Raw genomic sequence first — 9,666 nt, 5'->3', positions numbered from 1 at the left:
CAGACAAACCCCATACCAGCAACAGCCCCTGTTTAAAGGTGCCTCAAGGACATTAACAATGAAGAAGGATTATACAGTGCAATCTTCATTATTAAATGAAAGGCAACTACGGGCTAATTGACCACACAGTTCTTCACCGCAGCATGGTCGGAACCCATCCGCAGCACAGCCACTCCGTGTGGCCATACCCTAAGGCAAAGTGGCCTGGGTATAACTGATTTATAGCGATTTGTGACAAATTAATTAATAACTAATAAAATTTCTTGGCTAACTTTGGCGATGTTGCTGAATCAAATTTTTCAAAACTTCACTCATCTCCATTCATTATCAATGGTTCTCTTCTCTCTGTATATTATTATTGGCACTGCATGCTGAGCAGTGAGGTTCCTGGTGAACAGATGCGCCCTAAGGTGGCTACCACTGTACCGATGATTTATAGATTCATAGCTATAGAAAATGGAAATTAGCTTTGACTAGTAGAGTTCTGTCCCAAGCTCATTGCACAGGTTATGCAGGGTAATTATCCTAAATTATTCAAGACGCTCTGGTCCTTTTACGAAAATATATTAAAATGTAATTTCTACTATTCTAATAATTACCAATTTATATGAGAATTTTATGCAAATGCTGTTATATAATCATACATATTATGAAATTTTAATGAAGTTTTACCCATAGGTTTGCTCCTCTAAATGTGAGGGGTTTTTATCTTCATTTTGTATAGTTTTACAGCAATAAATAAGTTCTGACTACAGAAAAGAATGCTGTGTGCTTTATTATAAAACGGGTTCCTTACGGTGCTTTCACATGGCAGTTAAAAACAGTCGTGTGATGGACATTTTTTTAACAGTCATCACATTTTCAGAACTGTTGCTGTCTATGGGGCTATTCACATAACAATTTTTTCAATAGCAAGTGAATATCAGCTTTAAAATAAAGGACAGTTTTTGAAGGTCTATTTTTAACGGCCATTGAGAAAAGAAAACCCATCTTAGGCCTCTTTCACACTTGCGTTGTCCGGATCCGGCGTGTACTCCACTTGCCGGAATTACATGCCGGATCCGGAAAAACGCAAGTGAACTGAAAGCATTTGAAGACGGATCCGTCTTCAAAATGCTTTCAGTGTTACTATGGCAGCCAGGACGCTATTAAAGTCCTGGTTGCCATAGTAGTAGTGGGGAGCGGGGGAGCGGTATACTTACAGTCCGTGCAGCTCCCGGGGCGCTCCAGAATGACGTCATGCGATCACGTCATGCACGTGGGGCGCCCTGACGTCACTCTGGAGCGCCCCGGGAGCAGCACGGACGGTAAGTATGCTGCTCCCCACTACACTTTACCATGGCTGCCAGGACTTTAGCGTCCCGGCAGCCATGGTAACCATTCAGAAAAAGCTAAACGTCGGATCCGGCAATGCGCCGAAACGTTTAGCTTAAGGCCGGATCCGGATCAATGCCTTTCAATGGGCATTTATTCCGGATCCGGCCTTGTGGCAAGTGTTCAGGATTTTTGGCCGGAGCAAAAAGCGCAGCATGCTGCGGTATTTTCTCCGGCCAAAAAACGTTCCAGTCCGGAACTGAAGACATCCTGATGCATCCTGAATGGATTTATCTCCATTCAGAATGCATTAGGATAAAACTGATCAGGATTCTTCCGGCATAGAGCCCCGACGACGGAACTCTATGCCGGAAGAAAAGAACGCAAGTGTGAAAGAGCCCTAAGGCTACTTTCACACCTACGTTTAGGTGCGGATCCGTCTGGTATCTGCACAGACGGATCCGCACCTATAATGCAAACGCTTAGATCCGTTCAGAACGGATCCGTTTGCATTACCATAAACAAAAAAAAAGGATTTTTTTTTTTGTTCATGATAGTGCAAACGGATCCGTTTTGACTTTACATTGAAAGTCAATGGGGGACGGATCCGTTTGAAAATTGAGCCATATTGTGTCAACTTCAAACGGATCCGTCCCCATTGACTTACATTGTAAGTCTGGACAGATCCGTTTGCCTCCACACAGCCAGGCGGAGCTGCAAGCAGCGTTCGGGTGTCCCCCTGCTGAGCGGAGCGGAGGCCAAACGCTGCCAGACTGATGCATTCTGAGCGGATCCGCATCCACTCAGAATATATTAGGGCTGGACGGATCCGTTCGGGGCCGCTTGTGAGAGCCTTCAAACGGAACTCACAAGCGGAGCCCCGAACGCAAGTGTGAAAGTAGCCTAAGGCTACTTTCACACTAGCGTTTTTATTTTCTGGTATTGAGATCAGTCATAAAAAAAATGCTTCCGTTTTGTCCCCATCCATTGTCAATGGGGACAAAACATAACTAAACAGAACAGAATGCTCCAAAATGCATTCCGTTCTGTTTGTGTTCTCATACCAGAAAGCAAACTGCAGCATGCTGCGGTTTTCTTTCCGTCATGGGATGTGAAGGAAGACGGATGCAAGTCAATTAGGGCTGTCGAATATAATCGATGCATCGATGCATCGCGATTCGACCCCCGGCGATTCTGCATCGATGCGGTTGCTTTAAATAATCGATGCATGTTGATGACGTCAGCGTCGCGTCCGCCGTGCAGCCGAGTCGGAAAAAAGTTTTTGGGCGCCTTCTTTCCCGCCTCCCGCCTCCCGCTGACGTGTCAGAGGGGGTGGCCACAACATTGAGTGAGCCTCAGAGCCAGGTCTGACTGAGTGAGGAGGAGCCGGAGGCGTGGTTTCCGGCTTTCCGCGCATCTCCGGCTCCCAGTCAGACACTCAGAAGCAGGCGGCAGTGCGGACGTGCGGTGGCTGGCGGCGAGGTGAGTTTTGTCACCTATGAGTATGTAATATGATCTACCTCCAAAGCACCTGCCACCTACACAAGTACACAGCATATACACCTACCGCCTGCCACCTACACAGCTCATATTGCCGCTTCTCATACCTTTGCCGCCCGCGCCATGTTTCTTCTTTATTTTTTTCGGTTGTGTCTCTCTTATTCTTCCCCTCCGTCTACAGTGGACGGAACTTTAGGTTCCGGGTCTATGAAAGACGGTCAAACAGCGGCCCCTAGTGGCCAGTCTGGGAATGTCTACATTTATCTCACACTTCAGGAGATTGCTCCCAGCAGGAGGTGATCCGATTCCACACTGACAACTCTCAGCTAAGGGCAGGGATCTGAAACTGCTGGGGTGTCAGATTTACTGACAGTTACTGATCCTGCACCATCAGAGCCCCTTCACAGTTCACACGTGTATCAGACTCAGTCCCTAAGAGGATGGTTATTGTGGATACAATGTAGCATACACACGATCTATCGACCTGAAACCTCCAGGACTAACATACTGATGGTCTCTCAGGTTCTTTCACACTTGCGTTTTTCTTTTCCGGCATAGAGTTCCATCCTAGGAGCTCAATACCGGAAAAGAACTGACCAGTTTTATCCTAATGCATTCTGAATGGAGAGCAATCCGTTCAGGAGGCATCAGTTCAGTCCCTCTTACGTTTTTTGACCGGAGAGAATACCGGCGCAGCATGCTACAGTTTTCTCTCCTGCCAAAAATCCTGAACACTTGCCGGATCCAGCTTTAAACTTATATTGAAATGTATTAGTGCCAGATCCGGCATTAAAATTGCTGCGCAGACCTTTAAATCTGTGAAAAAAATAAACACCGGATCCGTTTTTCCAGATGACACCGGAGACACAGATCCGGTATTTCAATGAATTTGTCAGACGGATCCGCCTGACAAATGCATCCGTTTGCGTCCAGATTGCCGGAATCCTCTGACGCAAGTGTGAAAGTAGCATTAAGCACAGCCTCGAGCACCAATGTAAACTCTCTACCGCCGCCTACCAGCTAGAAATGACTGGGCCCCATAGCAAAAAAAATTTATGGGCCGCCCCGGTGGTGACCTCTATGAACCTTGTAAAGACAATGGGGACACGGGACATAGCTTTCTGTCGCAGTTACATCTGACTCCGGTCCCCGAGGGGCCCAAAGGCACCAGCATGGCACATGGCGGCATGTGCCATTTATAATGCTGGTGCCTTTGGGCCCCTCGGGGAGCGGAGTCAGATGTAACTGCGACAGAAAGCTATGTCCCGTGTCCCCATTGTCTTGGTTTCTTTACAAGGTTCATAGAGGTCACCCCATACATTTTTTTTGCTATGGGGCCCAGTCATTTCTAGCTACGCCCCTGCGCAGGTGCCACGTGCCAGCCAGACTCTGCCACCTTGTTGTGACAGGTAGGTGACCATCACACAGATACACCACTCACAGAGACTGCAGCTGGTCACACTGCCTGTTATTACCGTACCTAAAAAAAAAAATTGTGTCACCTCACCTGTCCGTTTTTCCTCACTCCTCAGGCTCAGTCCAGTCCACCACAGGCAGGAGGAGAATCGCTCCACAGCCAGCAGTGTTACTTTTTCTGTTGATCTACTCAAATTCAAGACTTGTGTCATCCCTACTCACAAATTCACATAGAGGCTGGCATGCATTGCATTTGCTAGTAAATAAAAATGGCAGAAGTAGAACAAAAGGAACGAGAGATAAAAAATGCACCTAGCTTTTTAAAAGCAAACATCTGGGAACATTTTGGCTTTTATGAAAAAAGTAGGAAGCACGAATTGGACAAGTCATACGCTGTGTGTAAAATCTGTCACACAAAAATTAAATATCTAGGGAATACTACTAATCTGAGAAACCACGTCAGCCGTTTTCACCCAGAAATGCTAAAACCTACCACCACCACCACCACCACCACCAAGGAAATGAACCCAGATCAGCCAAGAATTGATGCAATGTTACAGTCAACTTTGCCGCCCAACTCTGAAAAGGTAAAGAGAATAACAAAAGCTGTGGCAGCTTTCATAGCGAAGGACCTGCGCCCTTACTCTGTTGTGGAAAACAGTGGGTTTCGCTACCTTTTGAAGACGATAGAGCCGCGTTACAAGATCCCGTCACGAAGTCACTTTACAGAAAACGTCATACCTGCACTCTACCACGAAACCAAAGCTAAGATAATTGCATCAATGAGCCAAGCAAGTCGAGTCGCAATAACGTGTGATTCCTGGACTTCAGTCACGACAGAGTCTTATGTTACAATAACAGCACATTACGTTAGTAAGGACTGGCAGATTTTGTCGCATGTACTGCAAACGAGAGCCATTTATGAGTCTCACACGGGTGCTCATCTGGCAGAGCTACTTTCTCATGTTGTGGAAGAATGGCAGCTGTCCGATAAATCTGTAGTGCTTGTGACCGACAACGCGTCAAACATGATAGTTGCAGCTCAAGTTGGAAAATTCCCCCATGTGAAATGCTTCGCCCATACACTGAATCTTGCATCCCAGCGAGCGTTGAAAGTGGCCACTCTCTCTAGGCTTCTTGGCAGAGTACGTCGGATATCCACATTCTTTCACCGCAGCACTAGAGCAAGCCACTGTCTAAAAGAGAAACAGAAATGTCTTGGCCTGAAGAATCATAAGCTAATAACTGATGTGGCAACAAGATGGAACAGTGCATACGACATGGTCGAGAGGTTCTTGGAACAACAACCTGCAGTCTGTGCCACCTTGCTGTCTCCAGAAGTCAGAAGAGGAGAGTCCGATCTCTGCACTCTAAACGAAACAGATGTGTCAAATGCAGAGGACGCCGTGAGTGCATTAAAGCCAATGAAGGATGCAACCATGCTGATGTCAGAAGAGCGCAATCCAACAGTTTCTCTCATTGCCCCTATAAATGCACAACTTCTCCAGAGCATGACAGACACGATGGGAGACACACCCATGATCCATGAGATCAAGAATTCTATTAGAACAGATCTCCAGAAGAGGTACAGCAGTGAGGCCGAGAAGAAGATCCTTCATACAGCCTCTGCACTGGATCCTCGCTTTAAGGGACTGCCTTTCATCCTCACAGATGAAGAAAGATTGGAGATATTTAAAGGAGTCACTGAGGAAGCTGCATCCTTGGAGGTAATTAAATTAATTTTAAGAATTCCATCATGTTTCTTCTTGAAACGACAGTAGCACTACCACGCTTCTGAATCTGATGCGGTGCGGGAACTGTACTGTCCGTTTCCTGTGCTTTTTCATCACCCCATCAGAATCAAAGGCATTGACATTTGTGTTTTTACTTATTGTTTTTTTTCTGTTTCTTTTTTGTTCAAACACAGATTACATCAGATGAGAGTGAGAGGACACAAGAGGATCATCAAGTGCCTAGAAGAAAACAAACTCTGGAAGAAGAGGACAGTTCACCCATCGAAGACAACCATTCTGAATCTCCACCATCTCCTCCCAAAAAGGCCAGATCGCTGCTCGTGAGTTTGCTGGGACAGTCTTTCACTGACACTGAAGGTACAATAGAACCCAAAAAGACCCCCTATGCCAAGGCTGAAGAGGAAATGGAAAACTATTGTAAAGCCCCACCTCTGCCTCTCACTGAGGACCCTTTGAACTGGTGGCGTGAGCATGAGGTCATATTTCCCCTCCTTTCTCGGCTGTCAAAGCAATACTTGTGTATCCCAGGTACAAGCGTGTCTGCAGAGCGGGTTTTCTCCACTGCAGGAGATGTGGTAACTGCAAAACGAAGCGCCCTCAAACCAGACCATGTAGATCAATTGGTGTTCTTACAGAAAAATCTACATGTTCCCAAATGCTGAGCAGTGTTTTTAATTTTATAGATTTTGTTCTGTCTGTCTGTGTCTCTGTGTCTGTCTGTCTGTGTCTCTGTGTCTGTCTGTCTGTGTCTCTGTGTCTGTCTGTCTGTGTCTCTGTGTCTGTCTGTCTGTGTCTCTGTGTCTGTCTCTGTGAGTGTCTGTGTCTGTCTCTGTGAGTGTCTGTCTCTGTGTCTGTCTGTCTCTGTGTCTTTCTTTCTTCCCCCCCCTTTCCCTCCCCCCCCCCCTTCCCTTTTTCCTCCCCTTTCCCTTTTTCCTCCCCACCCCTCCCTCAGTTACTCCAACTCCATCCCTGTCATTGTCAACAAGACCAGTTACTTAACGGTTAACGCCAGTTATGCCACTCTCGTCCTCAACGGAACGCACTCAGTCACTGTGACTGACTGACTGGTGGGGTGCCGTCGTGGCACTGGCAGTCAGACTGGCAGTGACCGCCTGCAGGTGACTGGCAGTGGTCGGCAGGTCGTGGCAATTGCAAACGGTCAATGAATGTAACATTTTGTTATAATATGTATATTTGTAATTGTATAATATCATATATTCTAAGTTCACTGTGATGATTAATCAGAATATATGATATTATTCTAGCTTTTAGCAGCACTGGAGTGGAGAGGAGATGGAGAATGGTTTTCTATTATGCGACTGTCCGTCCGATCCATTTTGTATTTTTACACTGACGTGTTTTTTGGTGTTTTCCCAATGTGTCTGTCATGCTCTGTGAATTTCTGACTCTGTTTAGGGGTTTAACCTTCAACCAAAAGAATTCTGTATTTAATTCCAGACAACTGACGCCCGCCAAGCCACCAGAGGAAGGCAAATCCTTGAAAGAATAAATTGAAACTTAAAACCTGGAGTAAATCTTTATTGGATCACACAAATACACATTCACACAAACCAAAAAAACACACACCGACCTTCTGACATCATGTCTGACTATGGTGGCTGTGCCACATTGCCCGTCCTGTGGCCTGCCCTTTACCATTATGATTCAGTGAGGAGGATGTGTGTTTATTTTTTTTCTGGTATTCTGTGGTGTGTGTTTGTGATCCCATAAAGATTTGTCCAAGGTTTTCAGATTCAGTTGAAAATGTATTCTCTCAAGGATTTTCCAGCTTCCTCTAATGGTGGCATGGCTTGGCTTCAGTTGATGTATCGTGGTAGAGTGCTTGCTGAGTGCTCAGTGCAGGTAACGTTTTCTGTAAAGTGACAACTCTGAGAGCTTATAGCACTGATCTAGACGTACTACCCATCTGGTGCTGGTGGTGGTGCTGGTGGTGGTGGTGGTGCTGCTCCTGCTGCCAAAACAATCACGGTGAACCAGGAAGTTCTGCAACACAGACAACTTGAACACACTGTGTGACAGACAGTTCCTGACTGGCAAACATCACAGTGAGTGAACCTATAACACAGTCACTGTCTCACTGACTGTGTTATAGGTTCACTGACTCACTGTGATGTTTTACAGTCAGGAACTGAAGTGCTCCTTTTTTTGTAGGTACTGTTTAATATTATATAATATATATTATATGGTAAAACTATTGTAAAACTTATAAACTAACTGCACCAGCCAGGCCAGCACAACAGTTTAATGTTACAGAGACACTGACAGTACTGTTTTAAATAAATACTGTTGTCTGCTGCACTGTTTTGTTCATTCAGACTTTGCTATATGATATGCAGGGAACTTGGTATGATTTGTTTAAATAGCAGATACAAATAAATATTTTTGTGCAATTTCTGACTGATTGAATAAATTTTTTGATGTAAAATTGAAAAACAAGGGGACTTGGGTAATAATCTTGATGCATCGTGATGCATCGCCGAATCGAATCGAATCGAATCGTGGACTTGATAATCGTAATCGCATCGAATCGTGAGACGAGTGAAGATGCGCAGCCCTAAAGTCAATGTGGACGGATCCGTTTAACTCTGCAACAATCTGTCACAAAAGAAAACAGATCCGTCCCCCATTGACTTTCAATGGAGATCATGACGGATCTGTCATGTTAAAGGTAATACAACAGGATCCGTTCATAACAGATGCAGATGGTTGTATTATCAGTAACAAAAGCGTTTTTGCTGAGCCCTGCCAGATCCAGCAAAAGTGCTAGTGTGAAAGTATTCTAAAAAACATTAAAATCAAGTACACAAAATATATATACATAAAATGCCAAAATAGGCAGCACTACTCTAAAGAAATCAAAAACAGGGTGCCAGCGTATAGAACCTTGATCCATGATCTCACAATACCTTTTGAAATCTATTGCACACGTGATAAATGTGAAATAATAGAACTGTATTCACCCATGTCCATGCAACATTTCAGTCCTGTCTCAGAACCCTTGTCAGAAGGTCCACCTAACCGCATTGTTACATCTGGGTTCTGCAGACACTTACTGTAACACTATAAAACCACAGTATGTAAATTGCAAAAAACACAAAAGAACAGCATTAGATACTATATATAGTAGCCTAGGGATGGCGACTGGCGCTCATGTCCTGTTTTTTACCTTGCTAGCTGCCCTGCAAGCTTCTGTCTACACTTGTATTACCAGTATATGACATCTAGAGTGGTAATGAGCCACTGGGACCTCCAACCAACTCCCAACAGGAAGCAATTAGGCACTAAAAGAATGGAGAAAATATTTAAGGTAACCTTTGCAGGCAGCCGTCAGACATGATTTCAGTAATTTTTGAAACCTCCCTCATAAGCTAAACTTCACAGCTCACAGCAAGTGAAGAGTCCACTGTATTCATCATATGCAGGCTCCCACCGCCCTCCAGTCGCTGATTGACAGGCTTCTCGAAATACACAATAATATGCAGAAAACTGTCAATCAGCGACCGGAGGGTGGTTGGAGCCTGTATGTCATGCGTATTCATCAGGCAGTATAGGGTGGTGAAAGACACACATTCAAAAATGAATCTGTGTCCTTCACTACACTATACTGCCCAAGCTTTTTAATGTAAAGACAGTATTAGAAATTTCTAAATCACAGTGACAT

General features: G+C 44.9%; 1 protein-coding gene across 1 annotated transcript; it reads left to right on the top strand.

Annotated features, from left to right (window-relative positions):
- The first annotated feature begins 4,473 nt into the window (after nt 1-4,473).
- On the top strand, nt 4,474-6,705 carry LOC122944001 (E3 SUMO-protein ligase ZBED1-like). Its single transcript, XM_044302193.1, has 2 exons — nt 4,474-5,957; nt 6,158-6,705. Exons 1-2 carry the CDS (start codon nt 4,500-4,502, stop codon nt 6,644-6,646), a joined length of 1,947 nt encoding a protein of 648 aa, XP_044158128.1. The 5' UTR covers nt 4,474-4,499; the 3' UTR covers nt 6,647-6,705.
- The last annotated feature ends 2,961 nt before the right edge of the window (nt 6,706-9,666 follow it).

Source organism: Bufo gargarizans, chromosome 7 (assembly GCF_014858855.1).
Source record: "Bufo gargarizans isolate SCDJY-AF-19 chromosome 7, ASM1485885v1, whole genome shotgun sequence".
NCBI classification, from domain to species: Eukaryota; Metazoa; Chordata; class Amphibia; order Anura; family Bufonidae; genus Bufo; species Bufo gargarizans.
This window is presented reverse-complemented; position numbering and strand designations above follow the sequence as displayed.